Raw genomic sequence first — 23,906 nt, 5'->3', positions numbered from 1 at the left:
TGAGAGTCTTGAGTTCATGAATCAGAGCCTGATTTCAACAGATCACAGTGACCACTATTGCTTGCTTTGAAGTACAAATAAAAAAGAGAGAATCAGTGCCTCTTGTTCATTTTAGAGAATAATAGTATATGAACAAAAGAAATGTGCCCATGAAATAATTACTCATCTCTTTTACGGTTAAAATCATTTTCAAAATATTTTTAATCATAAAAACAGTTTAAATTGGTTTATTATATGTGCCAATGTGTTTTCTAAATATCAGGGCATCTGGTCAATTATTTTATTGTTTGATATTTACATCTATTCATTCTCAATGCTTCAGTAGCTTCCATCACTAGTTTCAAATATTATAAGAAGCCTTTGTGATGATGAAACATCCAAGGAAGAAAAAGTTACTACAAAGTTGTTGGATTTCCAAGAAAGCACACAGTTGCGGTTACAGCAGTGGGATGCCAGTGATTGAAAGAAGCAGCTCATAAATGTGTAAATGTTGAAAAATATCCAGCAGAATTGGATCTGAGGAGCAGGAGGATACCAAAGCCGTTCCTGTCCAGGAACAGCACCATCGTTGTAGAAGCTGCATCCACTTTATTCACTTCAATGCAGATTCCTCAATTTAAAGACTAACTGAATAGTCAGTATTCATGCAACAAACTAACCCAGATGTGCTGTTGATATTGAAAGGAAAAATCACAAATGCTTGGACAATCCAGTTTCTTGTTGACTGACAAGGTCACGGGAGTATTAAGTGTAGTCACGGCTTAGAATTACAGTGTAGCTGAAAGATGTTCTCCATATTTCTTAGCAGCAATCACACAGGTGCAGACTCAGACTGAAGTGGAGCTCAACAAAGTGTGTGAGCTACATGTGAGAAACTAGAGAGCCCCATTGACCTGTTCTCTTCTTCACTGTATGAGCTGGATTTTACTGTATTCAGAAAGTGACAGAGGAAGCCAGTCGATGCAGCAAGATACATCCTTTAAGTCAAAGTGATTCAAGTGTCACAGCTCTGCAGTGCTAGTCAATATGTAGCTACTGTAAGGCCCAAGGAGACACAACGATTCAATCCCCACCTGCACCATCTACAGGCCCTCATGGGAATGTCTCTGGTGTTTAATGTGAAGTTTTGCTTCACCAAAAGAGTAGTTTATGGTTTAAACTTTAAAGGAGCTGGAGCCAATCCCAGAGGGCACTGTACGCCAAGGGCGCCAGTCCAACCTAGACCTGTATGTCTTTGGAGAACCTGAAGTGAACCAAATGCAGACACCCTAGTCTGATACCTTCACCATATTTGGACCTTTAAAGCTAAACACAGTCATATAGTCCTGAGTACTCAGGTGAGCCAGGTGAGAACGAAAGACCTCAACCAAGTCTGAGTCTATGACCTACCTGGTTTCCGGCGCACAGGTCTTTTCTTTCCGCTGCAGAACCGAACTTTACTGAAGACACTGAAGATGTGTCTCTCACACAAAGACCTTGGGTCTTTACTGGGACTCGAGCGTCTCTTGTTGGTGGCGACCTTGTCACTATTTGACTCGCGGGCCTGACGCTTCTGTCGGATTAGGGAGCTGGCGATGGCTGCTGCCATCTCCCTAAGAGGTGGATGGGGCCACTGAGGACAAAATATGTGCTCCTGCTCTGTGTCCTGGGTTTGACGATGTTCACGTGTTAGCCTGAAACATGTGATCTTTCAGTTACCAATTGGTGGAATCCACCATGTCATAGTGGAAATGTTTTTGCTAATAAAGGTCTTCTGGCTTGTCATTGCACCGTGATAACAAATTGCTCTGTAGCACTTAAGATCCACCAAGGGATGCACTGATGCCTGATATTCCCATTTTCATTCAAAAAAATACTTTCTTCTCTGCACAGGTTATTAACATAAATGACATATCAGATGTCCTGTGCGCTTTATTCTCACTGTGGAAATTATTTCCAAAAGTAAAACACTTTTCCACCTGAGGAGGCCATCAAACCAGTCATTCACATGAAACGTTGAAATTTCCCTCGGATGAAAAAAACCTCAGCAAATTTTATATTTTGACTAAATTGGTTTCATCACGATTAAGAATACAAAAGGAAAATCTCACGTCTACAGTTCCACATGTGACTTGGCCAAAAGCAAAAAGAGAAAAAATATTGGATCGACATGCACAACAATTATTTGGAAATGAATAAATGATTGATAAATCCATGTTTTGCACTCAGTAATTTTTGATTGCTGGATAAATGGCTTGTGGATTGAAGCTGAGGATTTCCCAACACGTGGGAACGAGGAAGCCAGTCTGCAGCTTTTTAGACAGCAACAGAAACGTGTCTCACTGGACAGAGATTCATCCAGATTCACTGGATGATGCATTCGGGAAGCAATCAATCAAAGGACAACCTGTGCTGTGTCTTCACATCCTGGAAACAGCATTCCCATTGAGTCATCCTCTACATCAGTCCATCAGCAACTTTAGAGACATCTCCAGAAAAGAGAAAAGAAGGTGGATGACGTTCAACAAACAACGCCATATTCAGAATAATCCCAGAGTGAATGTGAGAAAATCTAGCAGAGAAGAGGCAACACACACAAACACACACACTGCTCCAGTTAACTCTACTGTTTTCTCCTGCCTGATTCTCGTCCTCCTCATCCTCGCATCCTGAGAGTGAATACTGAATGTGATGAGAGGCTGAGAGAGAAGAGATAAAAGAGGACAGCGTAAGGGAGGTGGAAAAGAGAGCAGCCAGAGATGGGGGGGGTAGAAAGACATGAGATGGAGGTGTGGAAGAAGCTCCTAAAAATACTCTGCCTGATGTTTCATGTTGCTCTCACATCAGACCGCTCTACCTTTACTCATCATCCTCATCCTCACTCACACTTACACACCACAGCATGGCAGGCTGCTTCTCACATATGCTTTCACTCTGGATCAGGTTTACTTTGAAAAAGTAATTGGTTGCAAGCGTCATGACATCCACATGAAACCTAAGACTCTCCTATGTAAGTCAACATCTGTCCTCTTCTATTGCTGAACGAGATGGCGATGGACAGATATCCAATGTAGAATATGAGATGAGTAAATTCCCATTTCCACTCTAACATTCTCCTCCTCCTACAGAGTGTGGCCTGACCCATCACATGTACTGAACCTCTGAGAGAGGAACAAGAGCCAAGCCTTGCCTTGACACTGCCGGTTGTCGTTGGCCATCTTAGTTTTTCAAAACGAGTAGAAACCGTATTTGAAAAAGAAGATGAAGCTGAGGAGGAGTGACGGTGAACCTGCTCTTTGGTAAAGTGAATCACATGGTAGCCACTCAATTTAATCACATTGTATATATATTTAGATATATTAAGACAAATAATACGACTTATTTTCTTCGCTGTCTGACAAATGTCAGAAAATGTTGATTTTGTAATAATTTTTTTGGTGGAGCTGAGAAGGAGGTGTTTCTAGCAACTCCAGAATTAGGTTGTTTACACGAATGACGGCAAACTGGACAGTCTGTGTTCAGCCATGTTTGTTTACTGAAAGTGGTATTACTCTGAATTTTGTGTATAATAGATTGACCATGAAACCAAAATACTTACAAACTTAGTTCCAGGATGAATCCTTCAATATCAGCTGAGAAGTTGACATTGATAATCTATCTATGATAAATGATAAATGATGAAAATATATGATCTCTGTGTTTCTAGATAACACACTGCTGTGCTGCACACTAACCTGCTCGAGGCTGCGACTGCAGGGTTACATAAAACCCTCTTAATGCCTGCTGGATCTTCACAACACCAGAGAGGACTCTGGTGCCTATCCCTGCAGGTATCTGCACTGACTCAGCCAGCATCCTTTTGCCGCTACTGTTTCAGAGAAGAAGTGATTTACTCTTTGCTGCACATCTGGTCTCACAAAGGCTGAACCAAAGCCTCAGAAGTCCTGAGAAAATGGATCCTAGTTAAGTGGACAGGTGGAGCGAGGTCTTAGATGATCAAGCTCTTACAAACACATTTGTAAGAGATGATAGGAACAGAATGTAATTCACACAAAATGGTGAACATATTTGTGTTGACTATTGTCCTTGCTTATCTGTAACGAGGACAGTGAACTTTTTACCAAGTGGTGGAAATGTGCAGATATGTAAGATATTTGACAGGTGAGGGTTTGTAAAAACAACAACAAAAAAAGACACACAGCCATCTTTCCTTCTTAAACCAGTAGAAACTATAGTTGGAGGGGAAGGTGGAGCTAAGCAGGAGTAAGGGGGGAATCTGACCTACTCTGTGCTCTATCCTGATTCTGGGGTATACTTTTACTGAGTCCTGTTCTATGTTTACTTTGCCAATAAAATATCATGGACCATCTTTGCAGGAGAGAATTACATCTATGGATCCAGGCGCAACACAATCATTTCACTGTTGTCATTCACCTATCCATCATTGTTTTCTATAAAAGGAACAATATCTGAGCACCCGTGGGAGCGTGCGTGTTAAAATTAGGTGCAGTTTAGGGCATTGCTATCTTGAAGCTGTGTAAAGAGATATTTTATCTAAGCTAGTGGGGCATAGCATGTTGGTACTAACAAAGGTTTCAGCATTTCAGCAAATATCTGTGCTCTCTCACTGTCGTGATCAGGTCACTGTTGTCCACATTAAAAACAGATCCACAATGATAAAGCAGATGGAGTCTCCCATTAGGTCATATTAAGTTAAAACCCTGACTTTCCCAAGTTCAGACCAGGAGGTGGAGCTGTAGCTTAACACTCAGAGTGGTTACCTGCCCACAATGGAATAGAAGCAATGCCTTTAGAAACTGTGTCTGTCCCCCGACCTCCTAAATTTAGTCACTCTATTAAATCAAAAACTTCTTTGAAATTAAAACTACCACCAATGCAGATCTAAAAATTACAAGAATTACATGTGGAATATTGACTATTAAATCACTATCAGCCAAAGCTTTGCTATTTTATGATCTGATGACTGACCATTGTATTAATTTATATTGTAGAAACGTGGCTGCAACAGGATGAGTATGTTAGTCTTAATGAAGCTCGAACCACAGGTTGAGGAGGGAGGGTGGCTGCGATATTTCAATCAAGCTTATTAATCAACCCAAAATCTGGCCAAAATCTGGTACAGATCTTGTGAAAGCCCTATACTATGACTTTCTACCAGAGTTCTCTGAAATGTATATATTATATATATTTTATAGTTGGTTATTTCAATATTTATGAAGATCTTCCTAATGACCGCCATTCAAATAGTTTCTAGACTCAAATGGCTTTTCCCAGCACATGAAGGAATCTACTCACTGTTTCAATCGCACCCTTCTGAACATATCCATCCAACCATCTTCAACCATCTTCAACCATACAACCATCTTCTCTCTGACCCTTACCTTATAACATTTAAGTTTCCAGTAACAGGCTGACAGCATCTGGGGATAAATTCAACTATAGCAGATGTTTATCAGAAGATGCTGGTGCTGAATTTAAGCAGAATATTTAGTCATCATTTGCTGCAATGCCATATCTAAATACTCATTGTGTTCAAATCTTGGTACTGTGGCTCCTCTTAAAAAGAAAGTAACAAAGCAGAAGAGGCTGGCACTTTGGTATAGCTTAGCAATGTGCCTAAAAACAGATGTTACAGAAATTGGAAAAGAAGTGGCAGTCCAGTAATTTAGAAAGTTTAAATAAAGAAAGCTTAAAATATATATAAAGCTTTTCACAATGCCAGAAGCTCCTACTATTCAGCACTCATAGAAGAAAAAAACACTAATTCAACCACTGATTCCTTTAGCTCTCAGCAGCATGATTTTATGGGCTTTTTTACTAATAAAATTATAACAATCAGACCCAAATTCACCAGATGTTTTTCCACTAATTAACACGCACATTCTGGATCTGATCATTCTGTGGTTATGTACCACAGAATTTCAAGATTGTCTCCAGAAAAAACCTAATCTTAAACCAGATGTTTTGGCTAATCTCAAATCTAGCCTCCATTTCATTTCTAAAATTACTGAAAAAACTGTTGCAAGCCAATTATGTGAACATCTGCATAGGAATGGTTTGTTTGAAGAGTTTCAGTTGGGTGTTAGAGTCCATCACAGCACAGAAACAGTGCTGGTAAGAATAACCAAAGATATTCTAATGGCTTCAGACAACAGATTGGCCTCGGTACTTTTAGTGCTGCATTTCACACCATTGACCATAACTGCCATAGTCCCTGTTGGTTTATACACACCTCACAGCCTATCCCACCTCATCAGGATTATTTCCCTCACCTGCTTACTCCTGGAGTGATATGCTGGGTTTTTTTAACAACTGCAAAAATAGTTGGGTTTGACCTGCTCTATGTGTAAAGTGCCTTGATGTAACTCTGTTATGATTTGACACCATAGAAATAAATTGTATTTTAAGTGTGTACGGTAGCCATGAATGGAAAATAAATGGTTTTTTGCGCAGTCCTCCTTGAAGTGGTGAGCTCATAATTTTATGTTTGGGGCAGTGAAGGGAATTTGGGAACAGGGAAATGGCATTTCTCCCAACAATACTTCAAGACTGAAAAAAATTCTTCACTTTACATAGTGATGTAATGTGCCTAATGTGGGCGTATGCCAAGCTCAGAGGGGACGTCCAGTACGTCCTCAACAGATCTACTTGTGTCTTGAATTTAATATGAATGAGAGTATAGCTTTTCTGCTTGGTGTGAACCTTCAGCCTTGTGACTCTTTAGAACTACTAAACAGCTACTAATTATAGTGTGGGGAAAAGGAAACTTTCAGAAAAATCTGAACAATTACAGTTTCCACTCTCCACAACCTTTCAGATAAATGGGCTGAACATTCACCATAATTGGCTGCTGGTGGAGTAAAAGGTGAGGCAAGTTGACAAGTGGACATTAAGCTAAGCTGCAAAGAACTTGTTCGACAATCCATTTATCAGCTCCAGAAAGGGTGAGTCACTGAAAAACATGGAGTCACCATCATCATGATCTTCCTCACTGAGAGAGAGGGAAGTGTGCTCAGAGATGTTTGACCTCCAGTAAACTGACAGCATTTCACTGCAGCTACAGGACAGAATTATCAGCCAATCAGATTCACACACAATACCAAAGGCCGCAATGAGACCAGACCTTGGGTTCACCTCAGATCTGACAGTTCTCTGGCTCTGAGATCAGGGTAATATGTTATCTGTAAATTAACCTCAGTTAATTAACTGCAGTCATCAAACCCCAACTTGTTCCAGATGTTTTGGCCATTTATAGACCCACATTGAACCTAAAATCACAGAGAAAGAAGTGCAAACCAATTAAACAACCATCTGCATAGGAACGGCTTGCTTGAAGAGCTCCAGTCAAGATTTAGAGCCCATCAGAGCACAGAAAAAGCACTGGTTAAAGTCTCTAACGGCTTCAGACAATGGATCAGCCTCCATACTTCTCCTTCTAGATCTCAATGCTGCATTCGACACCATAGATCATAATATTTGACTACAGAGACTGGAACATGAAATTGGGATTAAAGGAACTGCACTAAGGTGGTTCAAATCCTATTTATCAGATAGACATCAGTTTGTTCATGTTAACAATAGCTCCTCCTCACCACCTATAGCCAATTATGGAGTCCCACAGGGCTCTGTACTTGGACCAATCCTCTTTATGCTTTATCTGCTTCCTCTAGGCAACATTATCAGGAAACATCAACGTCCATTGTTATGCAGACGACACTCAGCTGTATTTATCAATTAAGCCAAATGAAGTTAGTCAGATAGTCAGAGTGCAGACATGTCTTGAAGACATAAAAATCCACCTGAGAAACATCCTTTCTCAAGTTGATGCAGAAAAACTAGTCCATGCATTTGTAACTTGTAGGCTGGACTACTGTAACTCATTACTATCTGGATGCCCAAACAAATCTCTGAAAGGCCTTCAGTTGATTCAAAACGCTGCTGTATGAATATTAACAGGAACTAGGAAAAGAGATCACATCTCTCCTGTTAGCTGCTCTTTATTGGCTGCTGGTAAAATTCAGAATAGAAATCCTTCTGTTAACATGTAAAAGCTCTTAATGGCCAAGCTCCATCATATCTCAGAGAGCTCATAGTTCCTTACTGTCCTAGCAGGCCACTCCGCTCTCTAGATGGAGGTTTACTTGTGGTTCCTAGAGTCTCCAAGAGTAAATCTGGAGGCAGATCTTTCAGTTATCAGGCTCCTCTTCTATGGAACCAACTTCCAGTATCATTCCGGGGGGCGGACTCTTTAGTAATTTTCACGACCAGGCTTAAAACTTTCCTGTATGACAGAGCTTATAGTTAAAAAGTTAAAGTCCATCTACTCTTAATTTATGCTGCTATAGGCCTAGACTGCTGGGGGAAGGACTGAATCTCTCTCCCTCCCTCCCCTGCTATTTCTCTCTCCCCCTTGCATATGCCGACATATCACTAACCATGTTTTCCTAAAGTCTCTGTCTCTCCCAGTTCCTTTCTCCTCTCTCCCTGTCCTCATAATTTTGTTGACATTAATCAGAAAATACTGACAATGGCTTTCTAGAAAAAAAAAAAAACAAACCAAGGTGACAGTTATATCTAAAATGGGTGAACAGTTAGAGATTATATTACGGCTAAGGGCCCAATATAAATGCAGTTGTGTTTAAAGTTGCGAGTTTCTGTTCTAGTTTGATCAAAAACACCTCGGTAAATGCTGCAATGGTGAAACTGTATCAGCAAAATGAGTATTTCAGCTCTGCAGTCTTGTGATGTGTGACACAATGATGCTACAAAAAAATAATCCTCCTCATCAAATCAGTTTGTTTCTGGATTTGAGGCTGTTATTCCAACATGTTTCATGGATCCTTGCCATGAACTGAACTGAATGCAAACCAAGGAGGATTAACACTATCAACATCAGTGACTGGGCCTTGAGTGTGTGCGTTCACTGATACATGGGGAATATGTCAGTGAACGCACCAACACACTGAATGTAGGCCTAACCTCCCAGCAGAAAAAACTAGGTCAGTGTCTTTAATTACTATTGTATATTTGCGTCCTTGTACCTGAGCAATGGGACCGAGAGAAGAGATGAAGAGAAGGATGAAGAGGAGCAGCTTCATGTCAATCATTCACTCTGATCAGCAACTCCAAGCTGAGCTGTGGTTCCTACTTCAACCTTAAAGCATTGATTTTTCATGTGTGACACTGACTTCACATCTCACTGGGGGTGTTGATTCTCCAAATCCTTCATTGATTGAATCCTTGATTTTTTGTGAGTTTGGCACTAAATGAGGATGAGCAGTTGACTGTATTAACATTGTTCCTTTCATGGTTAGGTCTAATACTTTTTGATGCCTGTGCAGATGTCCTGCCATATTTGGTGGGCTGCCTGTGGACTTTGCTACACACAGCTTACAAATTGTAGTTTTCTTGTCAACCATGTTCAAATGGTTGACAAAACTAAATGCTTCCACAGCTGTGATTTCAGGAGGGGGGTCGATGTTGACTCACTGCACTTCAGGACGTGTATGTGCGCGTGTTTTCTCCTCTTGACAAAACTGCAGGGCACGACACTGGAGGCATTGCCACATCTTTCTTTTGATTTCGACAGTCAACAACATGATATAATTTTGATCGATATCCGATTTAAAATCAAGATTGTGACACACCTCATTGCTGTTGAAAAGATAGAGCAGAAGATAATAAAGCTATGCACATTCATTCTTTTTACTGTAACTCTAAGTTAAGGTTGCTGAATTGGCAAGGTTGACTGTAGGAGCTGAAGCTAACCAAGGCTAACTGCGCTGATAAGAACCATCCTTCTTAAAAAACATAGTTTCACCCAGTTCTAAGCATTTATACTGCATTTACTAACCATGTTCTGCCAAAGTCTCTGTCTCTCCCAGTTCCTCTCCTCTCTCTCCCTGTCCTCATCCTGCAGGTGCTGACTCATCACCATCCCATGTTCCTGCAACACCTGCTGGTCCCATATTTAATGAATCTGTTTTGAATTCTCCATGAATTTCATGCAGCAACATGTTCCTGCCTACACCCCCCCCCCCCCCCCTCCGTGCCTCCCAGTCCCTCTCTTATGATTTGGCGCTATACAAATAAATCTGATTTTATTTGATTTGATTTGAACTGTCAGAGCTGAAGTTAACCAAGGCTAACTGTGTATCGGTGAGGATGTAGCCTAATTTAAGTAAGACTTGGTGTTTATTGCTATTAGGGTAAATGATGAACCATAAACCAGCAGACTCTGACTCAGACTCTTCAAGGCTGATCTGTAGCCGACGGCAGCGCCTCTCATTTTACTGTCTGTATCCACTTCTCTCGTCTTAAAGGCAAATTTTTTATGTTAGGCAGCTTCTAAACACTTAAATCGCGGTTCTTTACCCTGACAAGAGACACCTTCACACAATACAAAGTCAATGGAGCTCTGGAGATTGTTTTCCCCTCTCTGGGCGTGTCTTTTGGAGTATGATACATTGCGCTCTGTCTCTATGTGGCACAACACGCTGACGTCATGCATGCAAACAAAAAAGACGGAGGAGGCAGACGTGTTTGGTTTTAGCAGTGGGAAGATGGAGGAAAGACGTGACGACGACAAGATGAAGCAAAGATGAAGCTGAATGTTGATTGGCTAAAAAAGCAAACCAATTGTTCATTATGAAGTCAAATGTCTTATTTTCTCATGTATATTTATAATAGCTCTTTAACTAAACAAAAGTATATTTTATTCAATTACTCAACTAACTGATGGAAATTTCAGGAGAATACTCAATTACTAAAGTATTTGATAACTGCAGCCTTAGACTGAGGAATTACAAGAATAGTCACACTATATACAATTGAATAAAGATTTGTTAAGAAAAGGCTATTAACTGTATACTATTCTTTGTGAGTGAAAACAGACACACATCCCTAATTTTAATCATGTAAATACAACTTAAGTGAAAACAATCCACAGCTGTCTATTGCACTTTTTTTATTTTACTATACTGATAGAAACTGCACATGCAGAACAAGAACAAAATCACAACGCTCAGAAATACTGGCATAATCACCATGAACTTAAAGATAGAAACATATGGAAGAGTGTTTAGAAGCATAACTCGGGTGACCAGATAGATGGGTTTACAGATACTTTATTAATTCCAAAGGAATTATAAGAACAGCGCAACTGAAGCAATGACAATGTAATTTGTGGTTATGCATATTTTCAATACAATGTTCTGTTGAAGGAATTCAAATACAGTGAACATCACCAGCCCTGTCCAAATATAAACTCTAGACTTATTTGGGCTATAAAGGAAAATAATTACTTTGCAGAAGTCCGGGTAGCGGCGAATCACAGGGAAGACAGCCTGCTCAAAAACATCAGCTCTTACCATTCAGTGTTGTTTGCTCTCTGCCTACATGGGAAAGAAAGAGCAAGAGAAATAATGAGAGAGAAAGACTTTGTTTTGAAATATCGCTCATTGCATTTACAAAAGCAGGACCCCTTCTTTTTATCATAAAGAAATTTGTTGTGCCATTTTAGAGGAAGGGCACAAAAAACACTGAGAATTGCGTAAGAGGTGTCGCGAGTAAAATAGAGATTAATAGAATAAAAAAATACTGCAATACAAGGGTGCACTGACGGTAGCTTAAGCCCCCCCTAAGCCCCCCAAGCAAAAATAAAAATACTGTAAGCAGCTGCAACCAGAATGCTTTGACAACTCATCCGCAGACATCCCAACCGTCCCACAAGCGCGCAGAGGGGCTGTGTACACGTATGATTGATCATGTGCGCATACTAGAGAGCTAGTGTGCATGTGTCTATGTGTGACCAACAGTTAAAATTTGTAAGCCTCCCCAATGAAAAATCCAGACCCCCCAGCTCCCCCAATTAACAATTTCTGGCGCTGTGACTGCCAGGGTGAAAGAATGGAACAGGAATTTAGAGAAATGGGTGGTGAAATTGTGGAGTAAGGGATTGAGTTAATTTCCCATTTTAAATAAAGTCCCACGATCAAGTTCATGAGCTTCTTCCATGAGAGAGTGAATAAATGTAAATAAGTGAAATAATGTAAATCAAGTTGATGTTTGTTTCCTTCCTGTTAGCGACTTCTCCAGTTTTTCTTTGACACAAATTTGCCATGGTTAGTCTTGGTCCCTCTTCAGGGTTTATTTCAAGTAAATGGCTGAAATAAAAAAAAAAAAAATCATATTTTAACTCACCATAAAAATCAATGGAATTTTATTTCCCCAGCTTAACAACACAATAAAGGTAGCACACATATTGCTGTGCATTAACATGCTATCTAAGAGAGAGAAAAAAAAAAAAAAAAAAAAGTTTTAAAAAGTAAGCTAAGTAAGTAAAGTAAAAAAAAAAAAAAAAATAGCTGACCTTTGGATGAATTTGAGGGTACATGCTGACTCTTCTTTGTATTGGAGATTAAAGCTGTAAAAGATGCTTTCTCGACAGGGATTGAGGAAACATAGAAAAGGGGACCCTCTCGCTTGCAGTTAGTCATGGCTTGGCTCAGGAGGCCCAGTCCTCTGTGGTTGGCTGCAGTGGCTCTCTGGGTTTGGTGCCTCTTGTGCCCCCACACACAGGGTGGCAGGCCTGGGGAGCCTGGGCCCCTGACCCGACTCTGGGCCCTTGTGATGGTCTCACTCATATTCAGGGAAGTGCTCATGTAGGTGTGGTTTCACTTGCCAGCTCGGGTCGGGTCACGTGATATGACATTGATGAATCCTGCCAAAAATGGGCTTTGTGATTTCATTCCATCACAATGTACCCCATCTTTGACTCGGCTTCTCTATTTGGACACCTTCACCTATCTGTACCCCGATCTCTCCAGGGATAGGGTTTTCTGCCCATGGTTGAATGCTCCTGTTGCAGTTCAGGTGTTCAATACGATTCTTTACTTGAATTATGTGTGAAGTGTATCCTCTTCCCAGAACCTGACTGTTGTCAAGTTGATCAAGAAAAAAATTTGGATACTGACAAACAATATTCAACATGAGTGTGTTGGATTTGCCTCATACTTTTCTCTACTAATAAGCTCATTATCCGCCATTGTGCAGCAGGTGAAGGTGTCTTACCATTTGAGATGGCTGTCTAAATGTTGACTGGCATAAGATCCCAGGACACCTGAAAGGGTTCAGGCCAAGATTTGCTCCTATGAGAACAGGCCTGGGTGTCTACAAGTCCATCAGATACGAGGACGAGGATGAGCAAGATGGACTGGAAATTGGCACATAGATATTGCTGATTTCACTTATGGGAGAGGGCAGGACCAAGTCTGGGTCTCTGGAAGTGACAAAAACGTGAATATGGCCAGATTCCCTGATGATCTCCTTGTAGTCCAGGGGGAAAAAACTCCAATCACCTTCTTCAAAATAAAGCATTCAGCATTGCAGCTCTGTACACCACCACAGTGGATTTGAAATGAAGCAATCAAGAGGCACTTCAAGTGCAGACTTTTATCTTAAATCCAAATCCAAATCAGGTGAACAGTGTAAGAAATGTATTTTATATGTATGCTCCACCTTTTGAGGGCCCAAAAGTAATTGGACAATTGGCTGCTCAGCTTTTTCGTGTCCAGGCATGTGTTATTCCCTCATCATGTCATTTACAAGGAGCAGATAAAAGGTCTTTCAAGTGTGGTACTTTGGAATCTGGTGAGGTCAATTCTCAGTATGAAGGCCAAAGAGCTCTCACTAAGAAGAAAGAAATCCATCAGAGAGATTGGTGTGGCCAAAGCAACTAATTGGTACATTTTTAAAATGAAATACTACACTGGTGAGCTTAATAACACCAAAAGACCCAAAGAACCATGGAAAACAGGTGGATGACAAAAGAATTCTTTCCCTTGTCAAGAAAAACCCCTTCGCAAGAGTTGGTGAGATCAAGAACACTCTCCAGGAGCTGGATGTATCTGTATAAAGTCGACAATGAAAGGAAGACTTCACCAGCGTAAATACAGTTTACTCTGTATTAACAGTTTACAGCAGAGTTCATTACAAAGTGTAAACCATTGTTGAGCTAAAAAAACAGGAAGGCCAGATTAAACTCTGACAAGAAACATGTAAAAGAGCCTATGCAGTTTTGGAGCAACATCTTATCAACTAAGATAAACAAACTAAGATCAATTTGTACTAGAATGACGGGAGGAGAAGAGTATGGAGAAGAGAAGGAACTGCCCAAGATCCAAAGCATACTGTCTCATCTGTGAAACACGATGGTGGTAGTGTAATGGTGCAGGCATGTATGGATACCAATGTAACTGCTTTTCTTAAATTTATTTATGTTATAATTGCTTACAAAAGCAGCAGGATGGATTCTGACTCCTCATATTCAGCCAAATGCTTAAGAACGTATTGGATGGCGCGTCATAGTGTAGATGGACAATGACCTGAAGATTGGACAATGACCCTGCCCTCGCCTGAAGATTTGGCTGGGATTGGCTACCTGGAGGAGATGATGCCTTTCTGCAAGAGTGAAGCACAAGCCCTTAAAATTGTGCATTTTCCTTGCACGTTGCTTAATGTTAGTACACTTGCTCTCAAATCTTAATGCACACAAATGAATGAGTGGTCCGAAGTAATGATGTTCTAGCTTCAGCAGCTGATCAGAGAATGCTTGCTTCCTGAAGTATACAAGTATTTATCAATGAACACTCTCGGATATGTTATTTGACCTGTTGAAATTGGTGGTGCACAAGTAAGAGATATGAAGTGTACCCACAGGACAAAATTCTCAAGAAATCCTCTGATGCAGTGAGACCCCAAGTTGTCGCCAGCAATAACATGCAGTACTCCTGACCAAAAATCTTAAATCTGGTTCTTTGGAGAGGAAAACTAGTTGCATCTGGTCAATATTTGACCTGTGATGTGGCAAGAGGTCTGCCAGTCTGAGATACACAGCAAGTATTTTGAGTTTCTTTTTTCCAAACCCAAATCGGTCTGTAACTTCAAAACTTGATCTAAAGGATGAAGGCTAAAGAAGATCCCTCTGTTTGGATTTACTTCTCAGTCACATTTTACTCCATCCCACACATGTTGAAAGACATTCTCGGTTAGTACATAGTACACTGGTTCAACATAATTTGAGTGATCTTTAAACCTAGTTTTCCCCATAAATCTGTTTTCAGTGTGTGTGTTTCAGTATTATGACTCCAGAAAAGATTTCCTGCTTTTAGATCATTAATTACAGTCCCAATGGCATCATCTAGAATCACAAACACATTCAACCTTTCCCTCAGTTTGAAAAGTAATTGTAACTAGCTGATGTCATGGATTTACTGCAAATCTTCAATGACTGTCAAAGATGGAAGCAATAATTTTGCTTGTGGTTTCTGGACGAACCTACAAATGTTCAGTATCATCAGCATCAGCATCAACCTGCATGTCAGACAGCAAATCAGTATCATCATGATTGCTACTAATTCCACCTACACCTACAGAGCCAATGATTGAGGCCATTAAATCTGCCTCTGAACTCTTATTTTTGTTTTCTGGGAAAATGAGAAGTGAATGGCTTATCATGCTTGGAAGGACAAAACTGCACATCCTTTCCTTATGTGCACTTTGAGGTGAGAGTAAACTCACTCAGGGAATCATATGTAACATTGCAAAAGTCAAGATGACACATTAGGTCAACTGACAGACTCGATCTAGACTCAGCTCTACATCACTCATGATTTCTGTACAAATGTGCCTTCAGACCTACAGATTTTCAAAACGTTCTTTTGCAATCAGGCATACAATATTGAAGTACTTAATTGGCCTTATTGCAGTGAGTTTTCATGTGTCTCACATAGGCCCAGAGTAGCTAGACTGGTGTCCAATAAACCTGACATGAAAACTTCAGGCCGATCAGGTGTGATAGGTAAGGTTACAAAGCAATAAACTTTGGTTTTAAGAAGTTGTTGTGACGCAACTGTGAAGAAAGACACAAAATAATTCTGATTTCGATAGTTCACCTTGTTTCCTTCCTGTGTTAGAGGTATCTAACACATTACACGCGATGAGCAGGTAAGTACTTACTATAATCATTCATCCATCTTCTTCGGCTTATCCAGGGTCCGGACTATAATCAAAAACATGAAAGTAAGTTACAGCAAATACTATCTTCTTCAGCACATTATTTCTGATCCAACAGTTATCTTGAAAATAACCATACTGTAAATTCTGAATTTGCACAGTTAATTATTAAATAGTCTGCATGCAAGTTACTGTACTTCTACTGAAAGAGTGACTTTCATAGACTGTAAAAGGTTAATTAATACACTGACGATAACTGGACTGTACTGAAGTGTACTAAATAGCTCACATTATTACAACAAAGCTAATCTCTTCAGCACTTAATTTCATGAAAAAAACCTATCTGGAACTACCACCTTATATATTGCATGCACATTAGCCTACTTTTCGGATAAAGTGACCTTGATTTACTGTAATATGTTTTAACTGTCAAGCTAACTAGAACTTTGAAAATTTAAATGAGTCAACACTCACTCACAAGGTCTTCTCTATGGCCTTTACTACTGTTAGCAAAACAGTATCATCTATGAAATTCTTGATAACTACCGTAAGTAACATAATTGATAGACTTTACACCAATTTATAAGTCAAATTGCTACTCACCTAATAATCAATGAGGTGACGATGGTCGAAGAACACAACAGACATGGCTCTGCATGTGCAGGTTAGGTGAAACTGCCCCTCCCAAAATACACGGCTAGTGGGCAATGAAAAGAAAAGTGCCATATCTCAGGAAAAACTTTACATTTTAATTAAAAAACAGCCAAAGAGGTGCAATTTAACTGACTGTTTTATATTAACAACCCATTATTGTATTTCAAAATAACAGCATAATGCTGTTGAACTCTGACTGTAACAGGATTTTTTTATAGTGTGGGCCTATAAACTAAACATCCCAAACCAGGATGCCATCTACCAAAAGGGGGACTCACTTCCCAAACACTGTCACCCTGTTTCTCAAATGAATCAGATTTGAACTTTTTGTGAAAAACCCTACACACAAATCCCTTCACATATCTTTGTGTGCGCCACATTGGTGTTCAGTATCATGAACTCACGTCATCTCAGCAGGAACCCAATAAACACAATTCCACAGACAGAAACACAAGAACACACCAATCACAATGTCAGGATAGATGGATAAAATGACCATGGGTTAGTTCACTTGTTTTGGAACACAGAATCCAAAAAGACCTGAAGGGAGAGAAATATGACACAGGCAAGGAGACAAATGGTTTCTGATGAGCTTCAGGCAACTCTAGTTGACGGTATCTTTCTACTTGGGATATCAATGAGCAAAGCTTGGCAAAGAGTGCAGCCGAATCTGAGCTGTTTCACAATAGCCTCTATAAGAGTGGCCTCAGAGAAGTCTCCACAAAGAGGAATCAAGAGAGGTAATTTGCATACTGCGCTCTAGGGCGACTGGGGCGAGGATGTTAGGGAATAAATGTGACCATGAAAATAAACTTTTTTTTTTTTGCTTTGTTGTGGAAATTGTTTTAGTGTATTCTATGTTCATTCATTTACTTTTTCATTCAATTTCAGTTATTTTGCTACAGAAAACTGAGGACTTAAGTAGCTCTATTAAACCAAAAGTAAACAGAAGAGGAGCTAAAAATTAAATGTAGAGTATGTAGACTATAAAGACCCCTAGATCTGATCACTGATCTGGTCTAGGGTAAGTAATCTACTGAGCTAACATGCCACTCTCCTGCTATGGAATAGCCCAAATGCTAATGTTGTGCTAGTGCTTCATGGGCAGACTGACATTCAAGCAGAGTCAAAGACAGTTCGCTGAGGGATCGGACCAACTCAGGTGAGCTGTGGTGGTCGAGGGAGACCTGCCATGTCTATCCTCAACGAATGTCATCACGGCAACGAGGGGGCTACTGAGTGGCTTCAGTAGGACACCGATGAGGTCGGGACTTCTTCCTGCATCATTGACTGTGGGATACAGAGACAGAGCCAGTTGAGGTGGTTCGAGCATCTGGTTAGGTTGCCTCCTGGGCGCCTCCCTTGGGAGGTGTTCCGGGCACGTCCAGCTGGGAGGAGGCCCCGGGGCGGACCGAGGACCAGGTGGAGAGATTATATCTCCACCCTGGCCTGGGAACACCTCGGAATCCCCGAGTCAGAGCTGGTCAATGCTGCTAGGGAAAAGGAAGTCTGGCGCTCACTGTTGAAGCTGCTACCTGACCTGACCTGACCTCAGATTAGCGGATGAAGATGGATGGATGGATGGAAGCTTGCATCCAAACTTCAATAACACAAAAGAATATTTAAGTCAATGTACAAAACCACTCAAAATAACTGCAATATCAGAAACATGGATAAGGGAATGGACTTTAATCTGGATAGATATTTTTGAATGATATTGTGGCTTGATGAAAAAAAAAACATTAAAACTACCACCATGTCATTTGGCAATTGTAATAAGTATACACAAGCACTGATACAGGTACACGGTGTGGACATTAAGAGCCTATATGAAAAGTTTCCTGGTGTAATAAATAATGTGGAAGTGGTCAAGTATGTATATGAGTAAATATGTTTGTGGGTGACTCACAAGATTCCTAGTGATGGTTGTTCTGTGGAGGCCTCACATGGCTAACAGTGGTCAGTGAAACTCCACTAACGAGCTATTGTTCACCAGGAGCTGTGTGAACACAGAGGTTAACTACCTGGATCCAACTACACTGTTTGTCAGACTAGTGAGGTCTAGTCAGACCAATGCGTTCCAAACTGATGAAGCCCCTGGGATAAGGAGGCGAAATGTCTTTGACAAACCTAGGTCCAGTTGCATTCGATTCAGTTGTTGGCCAGATATGACTTTGACCTGGAAGAATATGCAGACATCGTTGTTTTGACTATTTTTATTTGTTTTGTTTCAGCTTTCATGTTTGCACATGTTCAAATTGAAGCTCATTCATTTATTCATAAATACATGGAAATTGTTTTAATGTACTCTACATTCTTTATCCGTTGCCTATTTTTGAGTACATTTACTTTTTCACTTAATTTCAGTTTATTTTATGACAGGAGTTCATCTCTGTACAGCCCTATATGTTGATCCTGCTATAGGCTGGCAACCTATCCAGGGTGCACCAGAAACAGATAAGCGATAGAAAATGAGTGACAGTGAGTTAGTTTAGGACAGTATATTGAAGAATAATAGATAGGTTGAAAAAAATCTAAATTGTGCTATGTGCTATATATATTGTGTTCATGTAGAAAGAGGTTCTCTCATTCATTGAATTAACAGGATATTATGACACTAGCGACCTGTCCAGGGTGTACCCCGCCCTCACCCGGAACGTTGGCTGGGATTGGCCCCAGCTCTTGGAACGGACCAGGAAACGGAAAAGCAGTAGAAGATGAATGGCGATGATTATAGTGTTTTGAACTGTTCTCACAGTGTGTAATGGCTATTTTGTAGTGTATGTGTATTAGATGGCTTTTGTGTGATGTCTGAAGTTTGCTTTAGATGAAGGATTACAAGGGTTTGATTGACTTTTGACATGAAAGTTTGAAGTTAATGAAGATGTGTGTGCAGTTATGCATTTGTGTTTAGAAATGTGTCTTTGTAATCAAAAAAAAAAAACAAAACAAAAACAAATTGTGATGAAAATCACAGTAGGCAGTTGCTTGAGGAACCTAACTTAAAAAGGCACTTGAATTCCTTCTAGGTGTTTTCCACGTTTACACATTTCTATAAATCTGAATATTTATTAAGTGATCTATTTTATGAAAATTATGAAAAAACCGTTTTATCATAGCTGGTTTTCTTCTGCTCCTGAGCTTTGTTGGCAAGAGACTTTGAGGGAAACTCATTCAAGATTAATTTCAGCATCCACCATGTTGTGCTACAGAAAAAATCCTGTTATTGATCCTTCATCTTTTCATTCAGGTTATACACACATACATATGCATGAACGCGCGCACACACACACACACACACACTAAACATAAAGAAAGGCAGAAAACCAGAGGAACAAATGGCAGTGTGGGTGGTGGAGAGGACAGCAGGGAAAACAAACAAACACACTCACTGTATGCCAACCTTCTATTGTTAAACACCAAATATCCATGCAACTCCGGGTGCAAAAAACATTTTACAGCCTCGTTTCTTGCTGATGACTCATCCTACTTAACAAATATGAAATTTATTTTCCTACAGGAGAGTCATCCTCCAACGGGTCAAATGACATCTTCCCTTCCACTAGAGAGACAGGAGCGCAAAACTTTGCCCTTGCATGATAAAGGCTGAAGCAGAAAAATTGCCTTCATTTACACACTGAAGTTGAAGATTACGTACAATGTTAGGATGAGGTTCAGATCAATGGAGCTCAATGATTCCAAATCACTGGTAATAACAAGGCTAAAACTCTCCTACAGATCCTACAAATCAGCATTTCTATCAATGAATCATCTGCCAATCAATGAATCAATTTATCTTATTTCAGAAAAAAAGTTGAAAAGGTTTTTTTTTTTTTTTTGCTTTGAGCTATTTTGTGACCAGTCTTTAAAAACCAGAAGACATTCAGATCACTGACTCACAAAAACTTTCATTTATAATTCAGAGGACCAGAAACACAGCGAAACACTGTGTCATAGTGACACGCAGAAACACACATACAGCCAGACACTACTGCTGCAGTTTGCAACGTTTGATAATTTAATACAGGATTATACAATGATTTAAAGGGTAACCTACTGTATATGTTGTCAGTGAAGGTCACACTGGCACTTCAATGACAGTATTTATGTTTTTGTCCATCACTGGCTGTCAGAAGCTGAATGTCTTCCTCAACATGTGACCACATTGCCCAGTCACTGACAGCTTATAAAGATGTGTCTGCTGCTCGGTTTCATCAACTGCCTCTGTCAGCGTGACAAATAAAGTTTTACTTGATGCTGGACCAATCAGCTTCAGCCAGTTCACAGCACTCAGTGACAGAAGACTAGAGACACATTGCCATCTGCTGGACAGGACGACTGCTGCTCAGTGATGATGAGGACAGTGCTGTAATGTACTGAATTAAAGCCATTGCCCGCTAATACTAACAGCACTACAAGTATGATAAATAGTGCGTCATAGGTATATTATTATATTGCAACTGCTAACATACTGCTGTGTGTGTGTTCTAAAGGGGCTGCTTGTTTTGCAGACTTATCAGTTTTACAGCAGCAGAATGTCCTTAAATATTGGTTCTACATCAAACATTTAACACACAAAACAAACAAGCATTGGTTGTTTACAGTTGTTTAAGTTTTGGAAAACATTAAAATCTCATTTACAGTAACTGAATTCACTCACAACCAATTATGACAGGATGAGCCCCAGAGCACAAATGTACAAAGGCCCCCGACTCCCTCTAGGACCAAGACCTCAAGACTAGAAAAGAATAAATCAGACAGCCAAGATATTTCTGGTCTTTTTGCGTCTGCTTGTGTGTGACTTCGTCTCTTTGTGTGGTGATTTGGCTCTGACCCTGCACCACTAGAAGGCCTGTTCGGTTATCCATCCTGGACTTTACATTTAGATGTGCGGGCTTCCAAAGGCTGAAGGAGAAACGTAAGCATTTCCCTTTGTGACCAGCAGAAGACAATGATGAGACTGTGATGGCCCTTCATCCTCAAACTGAGACCTCAACTAACATAACTACAAATGGCACTTCACAACAATGTGAGCATCACTCCTCCTGACACATGATGTCAGATCTGGACTCTTAATATATGAGCTGCTGAAAGACCTGAGTAAACTCACAGCTGGCCAGACAGAAATACATGGTAGTTTAAATAAAACTGACAAATCACTGTCAATGTCACACACGGACGCACACGTACACACACACACACACACACAGGCCTATTGCAGGTAATTTGAGTTGTACATTCAGATTCTGTCACGGGATAATAATGACTTGTGTTTTTCTCTCCAGCTTGAAGTGAGGATTCTCCATCAGCAGACGCTGTGATCATTCTCAGGTTTTATACCTTATAGCTGATGAATCATCATTACTGTATTAATTGGGGTTTTTGCTTCCAGTAATTTCAAGTGGTGCAGTGGAACCTCCGGCAACAGCAGAGGGCTTTCTGCACTGTTAGCCTGGACTTTGTACTTAATCAAATGCTTTAATTACAATGTGCATAAATTATTTAAGTTTTATTACATTACTATAAAATGTTAAGTATATTCTTCTAATTTTTAGACATAGTTGAAAGTGCGATAAAGTATATTCTTCTAATTTTTAGACATAGTTGAAAGTGCGAATAAGTTTAAGTTGAATGGGCTTAAACCACTAAGTTTTAACCATGGCCACACGGGGCCCCCTTAACCTAATCCTAATCAGAAATCAAAAAGTGAGCCGCTGCTGAAATGTATTCTCTCAGCTTGATACGTCTGATATCTAGCTGTTGGTGGAAAAGTTTATTTTAACAGTGCATTTCACCTTTCACCAGTTCAACGTCGTTTTTATCATTTAGTGGTTTACGTAGTCAACGTTTGATGTGCCGTTTTTCCCTTGTTAGCTAACTGTTCGCTAGCTGTGTTAGCGCCACCGAACACCACGTCGTCCACGGCGGTTGCAGCCAAACACAATGGGCAGCAGGAGAAGAGGAGAGAAGACAGAAAGAGATACAGCGGTCCATTGTTGCTCTATGGTTCATTGAATCAGGTAAGTAACGAGACTGCCATTGTTTCAAAAAGGGCTAGCTTAAGATTAATTATTTGAAACAAACAACCAGAAATCTAGTGAAATTGCTTCATGAATGGGACAAACCTATGACATTTTAACATCACCTGTGTAGGTCACTTGACTTTTGGCTTACATAAAGTAAATTTACTTAATGTTAGCTAATGTAAGATAATCACCATTATCAGTGAAGATTTTTTCCTGAATTTGAGAGATTTTTCTTTAATGTATCTTGTAAATTAGTGAGTTTTTTCCTGTTTCATTTGTTCTCATTAATTTGATTTTTATCATAGATTGGTGAGTTTTCCTCATACGTTTGTGGGGAGTTTTTTTCTTTTTCAACCAAAGTTACACCCTTGATTACAATGCTTTTGAAGTGCAAAAACTGTTCTTTTAGCTGTGAAAAAAGAGCACAACTATTTAAATATTAAACGTGGAAGTTATGCAAGAACAGAAGCATTTCCCTGTTTACATCAGGGATGCCTATGTTCATTAAATCACTAAATGCACTAAATGTGCACTTATCCCTCATTCACACCAAAACTCCAGATCAGCCACCAGGTGTAGGTGTACCAGCTAAGTTTAGCTGTCTGTCATGTGGGTTTGCTGATCTTGTTCTGACAATGACTTCTTTACTCACCTCCATTCTGCACATCTAAAAGTAAACCATAAAGTCAAGTGCCCTTACAAAGACTAACTTTGAAAGTAGTATTTACTCCACTTTCAGGAACAGAAGGAACAGAACTGGAAGAGGTTTAAGGCAGAAATCACTGGTGATGAACCCATTGCAAGCCATGACAGTAGGGCTGCACAGGAACAAATGTCAGATGCAGGTGATATAGAGGACTTAGAAGAAGTGAGTGAGGTGACCAGTGAGAAAGATCTTCATGATTCACAGAAATAGCTTGAGCACAACTTAGCATCTCTTTTGCTCAAAATGCAAACTGTGCTGTTTTCACAGCCACTTCAAACCAAAGTAAAGGCTTTACTAAAGAAATATTATGCGGATCAGTGCTGTATCAGAAAGTAGCATGATGACATGTTGTGTCAAGATGGACCCTTAGGAACTACTAAAAAGAGAGCAACCTATGTGCACAAAGAGTTCCCATTGGTAAATCCCATAGAATATGTTGTAAAACAAGACAGAAAACCTCTTGCATACCTTCCCATTATTCCCATGTTACAGAAGCTGCTTAATAA

The 23,906-nt window shown here is 40.0% G+C and overlaps 1 protein-coding gene across 2 annotated transcripts in view; it reads right to left on the bottom strand.

The window, feature by feature from the left end:
• LOC115052747 (fibroblast growth factor 12-like) overlaps window positions 1-23,906 on the bottom strand; it is a 51,150-nt gene that overhangs the window by 22,644 nt on the left and 4,600 nt on the right. Inside the window, exon 1 of one of the 2 annotated variants that reach the window (XM_029517052.1) lies at window positions 1,390-1,588. The exons of the other annotated variant lie outside the window; for it this stretch is intronic. Within the exon in view, the coding sequence (XP_029372912.1) occupies window positions 1,390-1,588 (199 nt within the window). Of the gene's footprint in view, window positions 1-1,389; window positions 1,589-23,906 lie in introns of those variants that run through there. 2 annotated transcript variants of the gene reach the window in all.

This window comes from Echeneis naucrates, chromosome 13 (genome assembly GCF_900963305.1).
Source record: "Echeneis naucrates chromosome 13, fEcheNa1.1, whole genome shotgun sequence".
Taxonomy (NCBI): Eukaryota; Metazoa; Chordata; class Actinopteri; order Carangiformes; family Echeneidae; genus Echeneis; species Echeneis naucrates.
Note: the sequence above shows the minus strand (reverse complement) of the source record. Positions and strands in the feature narration are given on the sequence as shown.